The sequence below is a fragment of the Daucus carota genome, chromosome 1 (genome assembly GCF_001625215.2).
Source record: "Daucus carota subsp. sativus chromosome 1, DH1 v3.0, whole genome shotgun sequence".
Taxonomy (NCBI): domain Eukaryota; kingdom Viridiplantae; phylum Streptophyta; class Magnoliopsida; order Apiales; family Apiaceae; genus Daucus; species Daucus carota.
Window position 1 is genome coordinate 23,644,922 of NC_030381.2, and position 18,634 is coordinate 23,663,555.

At 36.8% G+C, this 18,634-nt stretch overlaps 4 protein-coding genes across 4 annotated transcripts; 2 read left to right on the forward strand and 2 right to left on the reverse strand.

Moving 5' to 3' along the window:
* Positions 1-653: 653 nt before the first annotated feature.
* Positions 654-2,381, reverse strand: LOC108207577 (caffeoyl-CoA O-methyltransferase). Its single transcript, XM_017378015.2, has 5 exons — positions 2,215-2,381; positions 1,971-2,050; positions 1,729-1,873; positions 1,336-1,467; positions 654-1,091 (listed from the first exon to the last, which is right to left on the reverse strand). The coding sequence occupies exons 1-5, from the start codon at positions 2,287-2,289 to the stop codon at positions 798-800; spliced, it is 726 nt and encodes a 241-aa protein (XP_017233504.1). The 5' UTR covers positions 2,290-2,381; the 3' UTR covers positions 654-797.
* A 4,747-nt stretch (positions 2,382-7,128) lies between these two features.
* Positions 7,129-9,518, forward strand: LOC108207763 (subtilisin-like protease SBT3). The gene has a single exon (XM_017378194.2). It carries the CDS (start codon positions 7,215-7,217, stop codon positions 9,516-9,518), a length of 2,304 nt encoding a protein of 767 aa, XP_017233683.1. The 5' UTR covers positions 7,129-7,214.
* On the reverse strand, positions 7,240-14,026 carry LOC108207771 (putative pentatricopeptide repeat-containing protein At3g15130). The gene is made up of 2 exons (XM_017378204.2): positions 11,906-14,026; positions 7,240-10,301 (listed from the first exon to the last, which is right to left on the reverse strand). Exon 1 carries the CDS (start codon positions 14,024-14,026, stop codon positions 11,948-11,950), a length of 2,079 nt encoding a protein of 692 aa, XP_017233693.1. The 3' UTR covers positions 7,240-10,301; positions 11,906-11,947.
* A 99-nt stretch (positions 14,027-14,125) lies between these two features.
* LOC108207781 (pentatricopeptide repeat-containing protein At2g20540) lies at positions 14,126-15,942 on the forward strand. The gene has a single exon (XM_017378214.2). It carries the CDS (start codon positions 14,126-14,128, stop codon positions 15,728-15,730), a length of 1,605 nt encoding a protein of 534 aa, XP_017233703.1. The 3' UTR covers positions 15,731-15,942.
* The last annotated feature ends 2,692 nt before the right edge of the window (positions 15,943-18,634 follow it).

Below are 18,634 nucleotides of genomic sequence, written 5' to 3' on the forward strand. Positions count from 1 at the left end.
GAAAAAAAAATTCCATCTCAATTCTCAAGTCATGTAGTTGCAATAGCGAAAGCATACCTTATACAGTGGAAAATGGCCCAAGGAAGGTTTACTAATGCTTTACTTCAACCAATGATGGATGGAGATGGAGCTTAGGCTTGAGTAAAACCTCAACAGAATGAAATCAAGGTCACGGTGGATGCATCTATATTTGATGAGCATGAGGCTTTTGGGATTGGTCCGATTGCTAAAGATTATGCAGGGGAACTTATTCAAGCTAAATCGAAGGTATTTCAAGGAAAGGTAAGTCCTGAACTTGCAGAAGCTATAGCCATTAAGGAGGTGTTGAGCTGGATGATTCTATTTGAGGGAGCGAGGGTGATCATTGAATCTAATTGTTTAGTAGATGTGCAGCCTATTAGAAGCAATACACCAATGCCCTCGAGATTCGGAGAGGTTATTATGGAATATAGAAAACATTACCAGAAGTATAACAACTTGAAGTTGTATTTTATTAAACGATATGCTAATATGACTGCCCATACTCTTTCTAGGGCATCGTATTACTATCATAATCGTACTTTTGATAGGAGTCTGTCATGTTGAGGTGGAAAATTGTATTGTGTTTGATAAGTTTGTTTAATAAAAATTTTTAGCTTTCCGTCAAAAAAAAATCAACATAATAACAGGGATATATTCATTATTAGAAATTCATACAATTGTAAAGTTCAACAAGAAATCATTAGAAATAGTAAAACTTGAGAATTCTTGCAACAAATAGGAAAAGAATAATATATTCCAGTTATATGGCCTGGCGATCAGCTGATACGGCGGCACAGGGTAACTCCATCACCAACAGGAAGCATGCAAATCTCAATCCTGGGATCAGCGGCCAGCGCTTTGTTAAGCTCCATGACAAAGTCTCTGTAGTACCTCACATATTTTCTCATCGGAGCATCAGCTGGCTGAGCCACAGAACCGTTCCACAGGGTGTTGTCGTAGCCGATCAGCCCTCCAACTTTCACTAAATCAATTAGCCTCTTATGGTAGTTGATGTAGTTGTCTTTATCAGCATCAACAAATATGAAATCAAATGTCCCATGATACTTCCCCTGAAATTTCAGAATTTTTTCAATGAATAAACAATCAGTAATAAGCTAATGTTTCCGAAGCCACTTAATTTACTCATCCAACAACAATACGCGATCATGTCTCATTAAAAACTATTTTATAGTTTCGAATACTAATTAGTTATTTTTATTGCATTTTATTACAAACTGTTTCATTGTTGGTCATGTTTTACTACAAACTATTGTATCGGTCCACACTTATAAAAAGGTTAATTGATATACATACATCTTCGACCATTTGATCAAGAACAGGCAAAGCAGGGCCTTCTCTGAAATCAATTTTGTGCGCAACTCCAGCTTTTTCGATTATGGGCAGTCCGATTTCGTAGTTTTCTCTGTTAATATCCATGGCCAAGATCTGCAAAAACATCAACAGACACAACTATGCATTAGCTATGCCCGATCTTTTATACCTGATCAAAATTAAATTCAATTACACTTCTTGTTATCAGGGTCAATTAACTGGATTGCATATGATTGCATCTAGTTGCAGACCGTATATTTACAAATATTTTCTAAAAAGTTAATATTTTTTGCAAATATTTTCAAAAGAGCGTAAAATTGCAAAAAAAACTTCAAAAAAAAGTGGTATTTTTAGTAAATTCCCTAATATATATACCTTTCCATCATCTGGTAGAGCAAGGGCCGTGGCGAGGAGAGAATAACCAGTGTAAACACCGATTTCCATGGTGTTCTTGGCATTGATTAGCTTCAAAAGCATGTTTAAGAACTGGCCTTCATCAGCTGATGTTGTCATAAGATTCCTGTCATTCAAAGTTCCCATATTTTAGCCTCATCAAATCCAACATAATTTCTTCACAAATAATACATCACAGATAAGTTAAGATTTCGTAAACTAACCATGGATGCTTAGCAGTTACTTCTCTGAGCTCTTTCATTGCCTCCGGCTCTCTAGGGTAGACACTGGTTTCAAGTATATACTGAAAACAAATATATGGGTAAGAAATCTGTCCTATTATAACAGGCCGAGAATTTCAAGTTTCCGTGAAGACATGTACAGTATACGTTAGCACACCGTGTGTTTGGCTTTGCGTAAAAACTGAAAAAAATTGATGAAAATGGAAAAGAATGTAAAAAAGGGTACCTGATAAAGAGCATCACTTTGCAAAAGACTCTTGTGTCCAACTTCTGAGTGTCTAGATTCCCCATTGGAAGCCATCAAATCTTTCAAGTTTTTCTTTTTTGTTCTGCTTGTATAAATTCTAGTTGATGGAGCTCCTGAGATGAAACAAGGGAATTGAAGAGTATATATACTCCAAGTCCATTTGAAGCAGGTGCATTCTATATTGGTGGATAGACCGGTTCTTACCAACCGGGGGTTGGTGAGACAGAGACATTTAGCAGATCTCACACATTGGTAAAACTTAATTTTTGATCAAATAGATCAACGCTTCAGATTGACTTGGAAATGGAGTACTGCAGTAGAGGCTGATGCAGGGGATTATTATTCTTATTGTTCATGCATATTGTTTGGAATAATAGTTGGTGAAGTGGAAGCTTGAATTTGGCACAGGGTTGGTATATAGTTTTTTTTTTTTGATAATAGGGTTGGTATATAGTTGGTGAACTTGTTTTTTAATTACATAATATCATATGAGTCATATGACATGATCCTGCAAAGGATACAATCAGAAATTATATAAAGTACATGATATTATATTTTAGTACAGATACTGATGTTTTCGTAACAGATAAAAAAATAGCTCAAGGTCAGAATTAATATACTTTATTCAACCTCCTGCTACAAATTACAAAAATTTAATATTGTTTATCTTACTCCACATGTATAACTTGTATAATTTTCATATTTAGTGCGGTTGACCAGTTACCCCAAAATTGTATTTAAACGTGTATATTTGTGAAAATAATTCAAATATATATAATAAATATTTATTCATTTTTTTGAAAATAAGATCTTATTTTGATGAACATATTATCTTCCGAAGCAAGAGCTTTTAACTTTAAATTCATTAAGAGACCGTTTGAAAACATTCATTTCATTTTAAATGATGGATTTCAAATGACAAGATTTGAGTTGTCATTTCAAATTCTCGGATTTGTACTAATATTTGAATGTGTGGATTTCAAATAAAATCCAAATCCAAATTTCCAAACGGGTTATTTGATAAAATTCAGGATTTCAAATGAAATTCAAGTTTACAAACAGACTAGTTTTTTTTGGCTGAATTTAAATTCAGTAAAGTCTATGCGAACAAAGTAAACAGATTATATAGGCAAATGGCCAACATAGCCTTATTGTCTGGTACTCCCTCTGTCCCATTTTAACTGATATTTGACTTTTTAACACGTATATTGAGGTGTAAAAAAACAATATCTACACTCAATAAAAAAATTCAATTCTTATATCAAATAAAAGTTTAGACTCTAAACTTTTATTTGACATCTTAAACATCTTAAAATACGTGTAAAAAAGTCAAAAGCAGTTAAAATGGGACGGAGGGAGTAGCTCAGTGCAGTACGGCCATCTCGGCTCAGCCAAAGGCATAGGCTAAACATATTTGGTGAGGAGGGTAGTGCAGTCAAAATATATATGGAGTCAAACAAATGTAGAAACTAATAATGTCAATCACACTTGCGCGAGTAAACACCAATGAGAATGAAGGCACTAAGAAAGTGGTGGTACTATTACTTGGTAAACAGTCAACTTCGTTCACCCAACTGAGAAATAAAAATGCTAGGCTTTGTCATATATTACATTTCAAACCAATTCTTCACCTATTCCTTTCCTCCACTTGATCAGCCATACACAATCCGACAAGTATAATGCTACTCCCTCCGTCCCAATCAATTCTATACAGTTTCTTTTTGGGATGTCCCATCATTTTTATACATTCCCAAAATAGCAACTTTTTATAATATAAAACACTATTCCACCCGCTACATTCTCCCACTATCTCCATTGTATAATAATAAAAACACTATTACACATACTAATTTCCTCCACTACCTCAAATCTATTATTAAAAAATATATGGGTCCCACTACTTTACCCACTTTCAATCTAACTTTAGTCATTTCTTACTTTTTTTCTTGGTCTTCGTGTCCAATCCCAATGTATATAATTCATTGGGACGGAGGGAGTATGTGATAAGCAATTAAAGCGTAAAAGAGCTAGAATCAGTCATTTTTAAGGGGATACGTCAATAACAAGAGATCGAGAGTTCAAAATACTGTAATTATAAGTATGCGTATTTGAATAAAATGTCCCCGGAAAAATTTCATTTTCCTATTTTCTATAAATATAGCATGCTTTCAGAGACACTGAACTTGGTCAGTTTTAATCAACCTAGAGAAGCTGCAAGTTTATAAAATCGGCTAAGGTTCACATCCTGGTAATCGCAGTTTTTGAACCTTTTTCAGTAAATGGGACTTTAATTGACTGCAAACTAATTGCAAAACTTTATTAGTGAGAAGAAACTTGATGGCAGACCTTTTAAGTTGTGTTTAATGTTAATTGTAAAAATTTGACACAATACTTTTAAAATGAGTTAGACTCTATTCTAAGTGATTGATTGTATACGTTTCTCGTCTCTCTTTTCATTTAAGATGGACATGAATCACTTGAATTACCCACTTTCATAATATCATATTCACTCCACACCCATCTCTTATTCTTTCACCGACAACATCGATTTCTGATTTTATTGAAATCAACGATTTTGACTAAAATGAGAAAAGAAAGGTAAATCATAATTGCTTTTCTATTTATTGATTGATATATGATCATGTCTATATAGTGTATATGAACATCATGATTTTACATGATATAGATTACAACCATATTGATAAGGACAACTATTGCAACTACTCCCTCCGTCCCAATGAATTGTATACAGTTTCTTTTTTGGGACGTCCCACCAATTGTATTCATACCAAAAATAGTAAATTTTTATAATATAAAACATCATTACACCAACTACTTCCTTCCACTATCTCCATTCTATAAAATATAAACACTATTACACCCACTACTTTCCTCCACTATCTCAAATCTATTATTAAATATAAATGGGTCCCACCACTATATCCACTTTTCATCTAACTTTACTCATTTCTTACATTATTTCTTGGTCTCCGTGTCCCAACCATTTGTATACAAATGGCCGGGACGGAGGGAGTAACTTGATAACGATAATGTATAACTAATTTAACTAATACATATCTATATGGATATATCTATTTTTTACTATTGAATAAGTTAAGTTACTAAATTATTTGATGAATCGCCGTCACCGGCGAGGGCTTTGGTGTCTATATCAGCGAGTTGATCACGTGAGCGTATATACGAGAGATATCATATCAGCGAGTTGATCACGTGAGCGTATATACGAGAGAGATATCAGACAAGAGAGAATTTTCTCACGAACAAAATGATCATAATCGACCTTGATATGTTTAATTGGGAAGTAATCTCTTAACGAAATCGCCGCAGAAAGGTTTGGTGTCTATATTAGCGAGTTGAGCACATGAATGTATGTAGAAAAGAGATATCAGACCAGAGAATTTTTTCACGAACAAAATGATAATCGTCTCGATATGTTTAGTTCGTTCATGAAATATAGGATTTTGAGTTTTATGGAGAGCAGCTTGATTAAAGAAACTTTAAATGGGTTAGGAAGATGAAACTCAAGTTTAGATTAGAGAGAATGAAGTTATTGGAGTTCTAAAGTAAACATTGATATTCAGCCGGAACAGATGATCGCAAGACTGTACGCTGTTTCTTAGTTTTTCATGAAACGAGACCGGATTCTAACATTGTAAAAATAATTGGTGATAGAGCGACGAGTTGTTAGACAACAGCCCTGTCAGAGTCTGCAAAAACTAAGAGAGAAAATGACCAAGTGACTCTCCCAACGGAACTTTTAAGATAAAAAAGAATTTTATAAGCAACAATCAGATGAGATAAATGAGAATTTTGTACAATGACTAAGGGTGTTGATCCGCATATTAGATGTCTGAACGAGTGATAATGAGACAAGCAAACGACTAATGAGCGGCCAACAAAGTAACGGGTATGTGGGAGGAGTACCGGTGGAAAAGGAGATGGTTGAGAGCCAAGCATCCCGGTATCTAATAATATATTTAGAATGTACTTGTGTTGACATAAAAAAAAAAAAAAAATCTTTTCTGAATGAGACACTCGGATGCCAAGAAAATATCGAAGAGGACCAAGATAATTTTTTTTTGACAATCAGAGGACCAAAATATTTAATAAAAAATGAATGGGTTAGAAATCTTTTTATTTTATTAATAAAAATCTCATTATTGATGGTGATGATGATTAGACAAGAATATAATTAGAAATACGGACTTTTTGAATGGATGAAGGACTTCTATTGGGTAAAACTTATTAATAATCATGATCCCTGCATATGTGAAAAAACCCAAGTAGTTGTTAGTACACACTAAAAAGATCCTTACAAATATTAGTACGAAAATATGTAGAAGGACTATAACTAGAAACAACCTCCCATATACATTCCCGGTTATATTGTGAATAATTAACTAACCAGTATGCAGGTACGCAGCTATTCCGCCATGTTAAATTTCATCCGGAAGACAAACAGAAAATAAATAATCATCTTTCTATAGTTGGATACTCAACTCAATTCCCAGAAAACCAATGGACAGTTCGTTCACTGGTTTTTGGTTATTTATTTACGATGAACATATGTAACATTTCAAACAGTAATAGCCATATTAATTTATTGCACTGCCGCACAAATGCATTGGGCAAGTCTTAAGAAACTATTGTTCTGCATTGCTTAATTGATTATTTCAACCATAGAAGTACCTCACTTTCGTAGAATCCAATCATGCCTTCTCGGATTCTTAACAGCTATCTTGCATGGCCGCCATCACATATTTATGTTCTCTTCATCTGTTTTTTTCTCTACAAATTTTTCTATCACGACAATGCGAAAGATGCAGGTGTCAATTTCAGATGTGCCCTTTAAGTATCTGGTTCCAGAGTCTTACTTCAGTACTTCAAACAGATTTCACTTGATAAAATCTTTTTGACATACTATTGAAGACTGAAGCAATTCTGTAAGCTTACTAGAAATGGTAGGAACGACTAAATTCGTGGTTTTACTTTGGTGTTTACTCTTAGTTTCAGTGTCTGTCTGGTCCTCAGCATCAGATGATCACAAAACCTACATTATCCACATGGATAAGTCTAAGATGCCAGCTCCATTTGCCACTCACCACAGCTGGTACATGTCAACGCTCTCTTCTCTCGAGCATGATGGCGTTTCTCCAACACATTTGTATACCTATAATCATGTCATGGATGGCTTTAGTGCAGTTCTCTCAGAGAAACATGTTGAACAAGTACAGGGGATGCCTGGTCATCTTGCCACGTTTAATGAAACATTTGGACATCGTCATACGACTCATACCCCTAAGTTTTTAGGCCTAAAGAAACATGTTGGACTCTGGCCAACTTCAGGGTTTGGTGATGACATGATTATAGGGATAATTGATACTGGAATATGGCCAGAAAGTGAGAGTTTTCGTGATCAAGGGATGCCTCCAGTCCCTTCGCGCTGGCGTGGTGCTTGTGAAACTGGGGTGGAATTCAATTCTTCAAATTGTAATAAGAAGCTTATTGGTGCGCGCTCATTTAGCAAAGGGATGAAAATTGAAATGAACATTACAATTGACGATTATGATTCTCCGAGGGATTATTTTGGCCATGGGACTCATACATCATCTACTGCAGCTGGAAACCGCGTCCAGTCTGCTGATTACTTTGGTTATGCAAAAGGAACAGCTAGTGGTATTGCTCCGAAGGCTAGGCTGGCTATGTACAAAGTTTTGTTTCTCAACAACTCATATGATGCAGCTGCGAGTGATACAATGGCAGGTATGGATCAGGCCATTGAAGATGGTGTAGATCTCATGTCCTTGTCTCTAGGCTTTTTTGATGTACCCTTTTATAGAAACCCAATTGCATTGGGGGCTTTTGCAGCAATGGAGAAGGGAATTTTTGTGTCTTGTTCTGCTGGTAATGGAGGACCTCATGGTTATACTATCAACAATGGAGCTCCTTGGATCACTGCAGTTGGGGCAGGGACAGTAGACAGAGCATTCGTGGCTAGGGTAACACTTGGTGAGGGGAATGTCGTGGTCACTGGGAAATCAGTGTATCCTGAAAACTTGTTAGTTTCTAGGGTCCCTATATATTTTGGACATGGAAATAGAAGCAAGGAACTCTGTCTTGCTGATTCCCTAGACCCCAAAGATGTAGAGGGAAAGTACATCTTTTGTGATTTCACTACTGAGCCTCTTGTGTATATGGAACCACTGTATGAGATGAATAGAACTGGTGCTGCTGGTGTAGTATTCATTTCTGACGATGGCCAGTTTCTGAAGCCTGATGAATTTAACGTGCCATACGTTGTCATGATCCCTGAACTCGCAGAGGTGATGAAGTCCTATTTAATCAACTCAGATAATCCAACTGTGAGCATCAAGTTCCAAATAACTCAGTTGGGCATCAAACCAGCTCCTCAGGTTGTAGATTTCTCGTCACGAGGGCCTGACACAAGGTCTCCTTGGATCCTTAAACCAGATATCTTGGCACCAGGAGTTGATATCTTGGCTGCATGGGCACCAAACAGAGGATCTGCAGTAATTGGAGACGATGATTATCTGCTCACAGATTATGCCCTTTTATCAGGTACATCCATGGCGTCTCCCCATATAGTTGGCATTGCTGCATTACTAAAAGCCACACACAGCGACTGGAGCTCAGCTGTCATACGATCTGCAATGATGACAACTGCTGACATATTTGACAACAGCAATGGTCCGATTATAGACATGACAACTGGAGTAAGTGGGACTCCTCTTGACTATGGCGCAGGACATGTTAACCCTAACAAGGCCATGGACCCTGGTCTTGTCTATGATATAAAACCTGAAGACTACATCAGTTACCTTTGTGCCATGAACTACACCAGAGATGAGATCATGCTTCTTGCACGAAGATCAGACTTTTCATGTGAATTTTCAACTCTTGATCTTAACTACCCTTCTTTCATAGTCATTCTCAACAATACTAATACAACTACTTACACCTTCAAGAGAGTGTTAACTAATACAGTTGATACAAGTGCTTCTTATCGAGCTGTTGTGAAGGCACCATCTACTGGCATGCATGTGGCTGTGCAGCCATCAACAATTACATTTTCGGGAAAGTACAGCACTGCAGAGTTTAACATGACAGTCACCGTTGATCTCAGTCTTTCTCCAGAGAGTGATAACATTGGTAACTATGGATACTTAAGCTGGAATGAGATTAACGGAAAACATGTTGTGAGAAGTCCTATTGTTTCTGCGATAGCATCTCCACGAACATGAGCAATACCAGCACGGCCACGACAATAATCCATTGCAGCTAGAAACTGCGTGCAATTTGCTGATCACTTTGGTTATGTAAATGAAAGAGCTAGTGGCATCCCCAAAAGGCTAGCATGTTACTGAAAATATACACGCTATCTATTGTGCGCAGTGTTTCTTAAATACAGTGTCTTAATAACAAAACATGAGTTGATCCTTGCATGCATGAGAACCTATTCTGCTTTTTATATCTACTAATAATATTGGATGAAATAGATAAAGTAAGCAGAATAAACTGCAATACAAGTAGTAATTTGTAAATGGGTTTTTAGGGTCTGGAAGTGCTTCTAGGGTAATTCTGGTATAGTTCCTTTCGCTATGTAGTCTTCCATACTTGCACTGATGACCACATAGTTGACATTACCTGGATGCATCACTGATGAGCATTTAGGTGATATTGCGTAAAGAGTCTTTTTCACTAATTTTTCTCCTTTCCACGGCCTAGGACTTATTCTTCTCCTTGTTTAAGACCCTTACTCTGAAGTTTCTTGTGCCAACGAGGTAACTCAAGGCAAGTTATAGAAGTCTCCAGCCAGGTTATTTGCAGTTCTTCCTCGAATAGCCCAAGGACTTGTCCCGCAGGTCGCAGTCAAACCACATCATAAGACAAGAAAAAAAATCCTCTAATGCATCCCTTTCAATTTGCCAGTTTTTAAAGATCTTCAGAGCATAATCCAAATGGTCGAAATATACTCATTGCAATGGAATTTATCACCTTAATGACTTCAGACAGCAGATAATATACTGCAGTTGCAGATGCAAACAATAAAATCAGATCTAAAGAAAAAAAATTGTGATAGAATAATAGAGTACTATAAACATTAAAATATGTTAAAATTATCCAACCCTAAAGTTTTATTACCTAGAATTGATAACGAAGGACTGACCGGTGAAGAGGATTGAATATAATTTGGAGAATTCGCTTAAGATGCAAAACATTAAATTTTATATTAAACATAAACTCAAGATGTCTAAAATATATCAGTTTATAATGATTAACAATTATCTGTAGAAAATGATGGAGAACATCATTATCAGGCTTGCACACTCTGTAAATTTAATCGAGTATAAACAGTTAGATATACAGATCTGAATTATGTACCTCCAAGTGCATTGGTATATGAACATACTGCATCAGTTTACTTAGTCTAATCTAGGAGAGTGAAAACACTTAGAAACTACACATCTACAATTTCAATTTGACGGAATTTAGACTAAGATCTTCTGCACAAGACCTCATACACATTTACAATTCAATAACTAAGCTTATTAGTGAGAAAAGCCACTCCTTCTTTGTAAGCTTGTTCATAAGAAAATCAAAATAAAGAAAAAGATTATGTTTCGCAAGTCGGAATAAGTTTCGACATGACTTCTGTACTTTATTCAAATGCCGCAACTCTTGTTAGTCATTTAGGCGTGACTACTGGCTACTGCAGAGGGCACCAGAGAGAGGCCAGGCTCACATATATCCATAACAAAATGTATAAGAATTCCATTCTTGAACTGTACAGGCTGCTGTACAGAACATTAATGTTCTATTTATCTTCATAGAGGACTTGGTAGCTGGTGACATGGGACCTGTCACTTAATTTATCTTCCGTATAATTTTAGTTGTTTGGTTATGTTTATTGATTAGAACTCAGAGCTCCAGAGCTTTAATTATTTTTTTCATTTATAATATAAATAAGCTCGGCTAGGAACAAATAAGTAAGAGTATTTTTGCGACAGAACATACTTAAAAGGAATTAATCTCCATGTTTACGATTTTGTGAACACCGACTACAAGTCAAAGCGGAATAGTAGCAGCTTATAACAATTTTTGTACTAGTACTTGGCAAATTTTGTCATGTTATTGCCTGACTAACCTGCAATATCATCAAAGGACTGACTAGAGTACAGCATATAGGATCACTCAATGTTCTATTGAAGAACTTTTTTCATAGTTTGTTGTCTCATAGTATAAAAAGTAAAAGATAAAATTGTCAAAAGTGAAAAAAGAAGCTTTGTTGGTTTTCTATAATTTAGACTAATTAGATTTAAATTCATAACGAGTAACTAGCGAATATATAAACAAATATCATGAGTAAAAGTACAGAACTCCCTGGAAGACTTCACAAATCAATATAGCACAACTCAAAGCATTTAGATCCCCTATTACGCTCTCTTTTTACATATTCAAGAACAAACAAAATGTATTATCTAAAATTCAGAGAAGCGATATAATCTGATCTGTTTGTCCTAAATCTCGAGGAGTTAGTATTGTTGCAATGACAATCTTGAAGATGAAAATGAGAAGTATAGACTTATCAAGATATCATAAACAACACAAACATATTGCATATTAATACCTTGTGATAATAATGACCTTTAGTGTCCTGTGTACACAGATATCACCAATAATCGTTGCATGAACACCGTCCATCTTCAAACTTGTGAAATCTACTAGCATCTCTCACAACAAACACCTTTGACAAGATCTTCGACAAGCCTTTGATAAACTCATGACAATCCCCACAAACTCTGAGATTCTTATATATTCGAATAGGCTTACCCCCTTTCTCCATTCCACCACAAAGTAGTGCCAGCCCAATTGCCAACTTCTCGCTATGCACTCTCAAGCTCTCCTCCTTCGTCTCCTCTTCAACATCATGCAATGCATACCGTACATCAGAAGTATACCCTATCTCTTGCCTCATCCTTCTCTCAGTTTCTTCCAATACTTCATGGATTTTTCGGGTTAGTGGATGTGTCTCGTCTCTGTTAAAGAAAAAGTGAACTTCCTTGTCAATCTCAATCCAACTGCGTCCAGCATCTTTCTTTAATCCTTTCCTTTTAGCCACTTTCCTCAGTCTCTCACTCTCTTTCCAGTAGCCAGCGCCAACATACAAGTTTGATACCATAACATAATTAACTGGATTGTTACCATCCAGATTCAGAAGAATCCTTTCTACTTCTCTCCCCATTTCCAAGTTCTCATGTACTCTGCATGAGCTAAGCAATGTCTGCCAGATACCTGTACTCGGGTTGAATGGCATATTGTGTATGAGATTCTTAGCTTCATTCAAGCGTCCAGCTCGGCCAAGAATATCAACCATGCAAGCATAATGCTCAACCTTAGGCTTGATATGACGATCTCTACACAATCTTGAGAAATATTCTCGACTTTCTTCAACAAGTCCGGAATGGCTACAAGCCGCTAGCAGAGCCAAGTAAGTTACTCCATCAGGCTCAATACCATCTAACTGCATCCTCTTGAAAAGGTCTACTGCTTCTATGCCAAGACCATACTTTCCGTACCCAGTGATCATAATAGTCCAAGACACCAGATTTTTTTCCTGCATATCATTGAAAAGTTTTTCTGCTTCCTCTATTTGTCCACACTTTAGGTACATGTCGACAATTGCATTAGGTACTGAAATATCATCTTCCGGAACTTTAACCGCATAAGAATGAATTTGTTTCCCTTGTTCAACTAGTGCATAATCAGCAAAGACACCCGCGATGCTTGAGACTACATGTCCATCAACTTCAATTTTACTGTTTCTAAGCTCCCTAAAAAAGTCCATGGCCTCTAATAAGTTTGCTTCTTGCGCATAACCAAGAAACAGTGATGTCCATAATATCACGCTCTTCTGTTCAACTTGATTATACAATGCCCTCGCTTGATTTAAGTAGCCACATTTTACATACAACTCAATAAGTGCACCTGCAATAATTGTCGTAGCCAACAACGGAAAACCATGAGTAATCAAGAAAGCATGAATTTGGGATCCTTCGCGAATAGCCCCTAAACCACTACACGCTTTTAATGTGCTAGCAAATGTGTACTCATCTGGAATTTCTCCTTGTTTCTGCATCTCCTGAAACAGAAGTAAGGACTTATCACCCATTGCTCCATGAGCATATCGTGATATCATAGCATTCCAGCTTATTAGACTTCTATAAGGCATCTCATTAAACACCTGAGCTGCCTCGTATATTCTTCCACATCTTGCATACATATCAAGCAAAGAGTTCCCGACAACGAGATAACATTCAAAACCACTTTTACAACTCAACCCATGAATCTGCACCCCAGTATCCACAACACCTAGAACCCCACAAGCTTTTACATTCGATGACAAAGTAACCTCATTCGGATTCACTTCGGAAGAACCCATCTCTTTAAAAATAGCCAATGATACTACAGCCTTACCTTGCTGTAAATACCCACACATTAAAGAAGTCCAAGTGACTACATTCCTATCAACCATTCTATCAAACACCTTATGTGCCAAATCCAATTTCCCACATTTCCCATACATATCAATCAAATCATTGTTTATCATAGTATCAACTTCATAACCCGTTCTTAATATTGCTCCATGAACTTGCATTCCCTGATCAAGTTTCAAACTTTTTGAACACCTTCTCAAAATATCAATAAATTCTTGCCTCCCTTCTTTCAAAAAACCAACAAGTTGGGTCATATTTAATATTTATCTTTAAAACCAAAAGCACCCAACTCAAAGTTTCAATTTTTATATAATAGCACCACTAGTCCAACAAGAAGTTTCAATCTTTATATAATGGCAATAAACACAAACATCTTGACTCCAAGAATCATGGAAGATATGTTTGCACCCATGTTACAAAATTGTGTAAGCATTGCAAAATTGAAGAAAATACATGCCCAAATAATCAAATTCTCATTATCACAAAGCAACTTCTTGGTGACAAAAATGGTGGATGTTTGTGATAAAAATAGAGAGATAAATTATGCTAATTTACTCTTCAAAGAGGTGATAAACCCCAATACCCATTTGTATAATGCAGTTATAAGAGCATACACACACAATCACTTATATATATTTACAGTGAATATGTATAAGCAAATGCTAAGACAAGACTCGACTGCTCCTGATAAATTTACTTACCCATTTGTTATTAAGTCATGTGGAGGACTTATGAGTCATGGACTGGGTAAACAAGTTCATGGGCATGTGTTCAAATTTGGGCTATTGGGTAATGTTGTGATTGAGAACTCACTGCTGAATATGTATTTGAAATGTGATAATGTGGGTGATGCACATAACCTGTTTGGTGAAATGGGGGAAAGAGATGTGATTTCTTGGAATGGGCTCATTTGTGGTCATGTTAAATTGGGACAGATGAAAAAGGCGAAAGCTGTGTTTGAAGAGATGCCGATAAAGTCTGTTGTAACTTGGACGACAATGATTTCTGGGTATACTAGAATTGGATATTATGCAGATGCGTTGGACGTCTTTCGGAGGATGCAAATAGTTGGTGTTAAACCTGATTGGATTAGTTTGATTACTGTTTTGCGAGCTTGTTCACAGTTGGGGGCACTTGAATTAGGTAAATGGATTCATTTCTACGCGGATAGAAATGGGTTTTTGCGTGAGACTTGTATATGTAATGCCTTGATTGAGATGTATGCTAAATGTGGAAGCATAAACGAAGCTTTGCTGCTTTTTGATTATATGCGTGAGCGTGATGTGATTTCTTGGAGTACCATGATTATGGGATTATCAAATCATGGAAAATCTGGTGAAGCAATTCAAGTTTTTCAAGAAATGCAGCTTGCAAAAGTTGTACCAAATGAAATCACCTTTGTAGGTCTTTTATCAGCTTGTGCACATGCTGGATTACTGGATGAAGGATTAAAGTACTTTGACTCGATGAGAAACGAATACAACATAGAGCCTGGTATTGAGCATTACGGTTGTTTAGTCGATCTTCTTGGACGCACTGGTTGCTATCAACGCGCCCTTGAACTAGTTAAGGATATGCCAATGAAGGCTGATTCAGCAATTTGGGGTTCTTTACTAAGTTCTTGCCGGATTCATGGCAATCTTGACACTGCAGTTGTTGCAATGGAGCACCTGATAGAGCTTGAACCAGATGATACAGGAAACTATGTCTTACTTTCAAATATTTATGCAAAACTTGGAAAATGGGATGGTGTTTCTAGAATGAGAAAAATCATTAGACACAAGAGCTTGAAGAAAACTCCAGGATGCAGTATGATTGAGATCGATAATACAGTTCAAGAATTTGTATCAGGTGATGATTCGAATCCCTTTTCAAAAGATATATATTGGATGCTGGAACTTATAAATCTGCACAAAGAAAAGGCTGACGGCAAGTGCAAAGTGACAATACTAGATTAAAGTTTCATGGCTGTCTGGTTTAAATTGCTGCCAGTGTGCTATTAATTTCTCATTTCAACAATGCAAGTGTTGGAATGACAGTGTTTGCAATCGTCGAGCCTAGCTCAAACTTGTTATCATGTTAACAGATTTTTGGACTCTGAATACAAATTCCCCCACATTAATGAATGTCGAGTTGAGTTTTTTTAGCTCCACTCAAGGAGGACACGATAAGCCTTTAAATAAATTTTTAACTATCTTAATTTTTTTATATCTTTTATACTATCAATATTATATATGCTTTCCTATGTTTTTAATTTACAATTGACAACTACGATTCTCCAAGGGATTATCATGGCCATGGGACTCATACCTCATCTACTGCAGCTGGAAACCGCATCCAGTCTGCTGATTACTTTGGTTATGCAAAAGGAACAGCTAATGGTTTTGCCCCGAAGGCTAGGCTGGCTATGTACAAAGTGTTGTTTCTTAACAACTCATATGATGCAGCTGCGAGTGATACAATGGCAGGTATGGATCTAGCCATTGATGATGGTGTAAATCTCATGTCTTTGTCTCTAGGCTTTTTCGATGTACCCTTTTATAGAGACCCAATTGCACCCAATTGCATTGGGAGCTTTTGCAGCAATGGAGAAGGGAGTTTTTCTGTCTTGTTCTGCTGGTAATGGACCTCATGGTTATACTATCAACAATGGAGCTCCTTGGAATTTTTAGGGTCTGGTAGTGCTTCTAGGGTAATTATGGTATAGTTCCTTTCGCTCTGTAGTGTTTAACAAGGTGTAGTCGTACTTGCACTTATCGCCACATAGTAGACAGTAGCTGGATGCATCAGTGATGAGCATTTAGGTTATATTGCTTATAGAGTCTGTCATTTCAAACTCTTGCAGCATTGACAGCTTAAATTTGGTGCACAAGTGTTCATCATTCCCGGTATATATTAAATCTTTAACGTAGAGACTTACTAGCAATACTTTGTCTCCTGTTCTCTTAATGAACAGTGTGTGCTCAAAATTGCTTTAGTAGAAGCCCTAAGTTTGAATTTAAGTGAACCATGAGCTTTCTTCAGCCGCTACAACTTGTCTTCTTCTCCCCTTATGACAAACCCTTTTGGTTGATCGCATACACCTCTTCCTTTAATTCGCTGTATAGAAAACATCTAGTTGGTGAACACCCCATTCACATGAGTTGCTATTGCCAAGAGAATTCTGATGGTATCCCGGTGAGCCACTGGCCTGTACACTTAAACATAATCTACTCCTTATTTAATTTGGTTTTGAAACCCGTTTACAAACTTCCATCGCGTGTTGTGGCGAAAACACTAAGTAGAGCCGTAACCGAACGGAGCTGGTTGTTAAGCTGACTCGACTCGTTAATGAGTTCGAGTTCGAACAACTGATAATGTTCGATAAACTTAACGAGTCAACTGAGCTTTCTAGTTGTTTGACTCGACTCGAATCGTTAAATACTCGGACTCAAGTTCGACTCGACTCGACTCGTTAAAAACTCGACTCGATAAAAAATATGCATTAAAAAAAAAATTAATTTTAGACTTCAGTTTTAGATTTTTTATTTTCAATTTTGCAATCAAATTTATTAATTTTTAGATTATGTACTAAATAGACAAACCAAATTGTTGAAATTTGACAAAAATAGAAATTTTAGTGACAAGTTCGGTATCGACTCGGTTCGGCTAGACTCGGATCGGTTCGTTAAAATCACGAACCCGACTCCATTTTTTAACGAACTCGAGTTCGAACCCAAAAAAAAGATTGATAAGTTTATCGGATTTGGATCGACTCGGTGAGAAAAAAACTCGACTCGAACTCAATAAAACTCGGCTCGTTTACATTTCGAGACACAAGCTCCCAGTATATTGGATTTACTGCTTGATGGCATCTGTCACTGCATCACTAAAGGTTAATAAGGTCACTTGATCATCATTAGAAATGTGAAAGACAAAATTGATTTCCAAATCCTCTTCTTCATACAACCCTTCACTGCTTACATAATCACGCTTCCAACTAGGCTGATCTCAACTGCTTCAGTTTCTTTATCAATGTCCTCACCTTCAGACTCCTCTGTAACACTTTTCTCATCTCCCTTAACGAGAACATTCTGCTTTATCTATTCAAGTTCCAGGCCCATTTTTCACCTTCTTCAAATATGACATCCCAGCTTATGCTTACTTTTCTAGCTACTGGATCATAAACGTTATGCCTAGCTTGTTCACCAACTCCAGGTAAGATGCATCTGTGACTTTGATCATCTACGTTATGCCTAGCTTGTTCACCAACTCCAGGTAAGATGCATCTGTGACTTTGATCATCTAGATGACCCTCTTCTGCTCTAGAACATATACGCGTACAATAGAGCCAAACACTCTGAAGTAGTCAACATCCTGTTTAATTTTGTTCATCTTTCTTCAGGTACAATATCTTATGGTGCCTTTGTTGGACACGAGCCATCCACTTAGCTACCTCTGGCCAAAATGATTTTGGCATTTCTTTCTCAGACAACAAATGTCACACCATGTTCATTATGCTACGGTTCGGTTATCACTATTACAAGTTGGATTGATCAGCCCCCGTGAATCTCCATGAGTTCGCTCCAATTCCAAATACCTTTCATTGAGCTCTACATTAGTCTATATGCGCTGAAGACAAATTCTTCCTCCTTATCTAACTCACCCTAGTCAACTCCATGTTCTAAACTCATGCATCAACATGATATTGCCTTTGTTTTCTGCATCAAAAAGTTTATGGGTGATTTGTTGATGAATTGTCTAGCTTTTCCTGTCCTCTAGTGCCTCTAAATCCGCCTCCACCTCTTACTTGGCTGCTACTCAGTTCATTTTTGTGCCTCTAAATCCGCATCCGCCTCTAGTGACATCATTCACATCTTCGC

Excerpts from the sequence above, each read along its gene's own strand:
- LOC108207763 (XM_017378194.2), top strand. The coding sequence starts at position 7,215 with ATGGTAGGAACGACTAAATTCGTGGTTTTACTTTGGTGTTTACTCTTA.
- LOC108207577 (XM_017378015.2), bottom strand. The coding sequence starts at position 2,289 with ATGGCTTCCAATGGGGAATCTAGACACTCAGAAGTTGGACACAAGAGT. Across the intron at positions 2,051-2,214 it reads AAAGTGATGCTCTTTATCAG|TATATACTTGAAACCAGTGT; the intron begins GTACCCTTTTTT and ends ATTTGTTTTCAG. Across the intron at positions 1,468-1,728 it reads CTCTACCAGATGATGGAAAG|ATCTTGGCCATGGATATTAA; the intron begins GTATATATATTA and ends ATGTTTTTGCAG.
- LOC108207771 (XM_017378204.2), bottom strand. The coding sequence starts at position 14,026 with ATGACCCAACTTGTTGGTTTTTTGAAAGAAGGGAGGCAAGAATTTATT.
- LOC108207781 (XM_017378214.2), top strand. The coding sequence starts at position 14,126 with ATGGCAATAAACACAAACATCTTGACTCCAAGAATCATGGAAGATATG.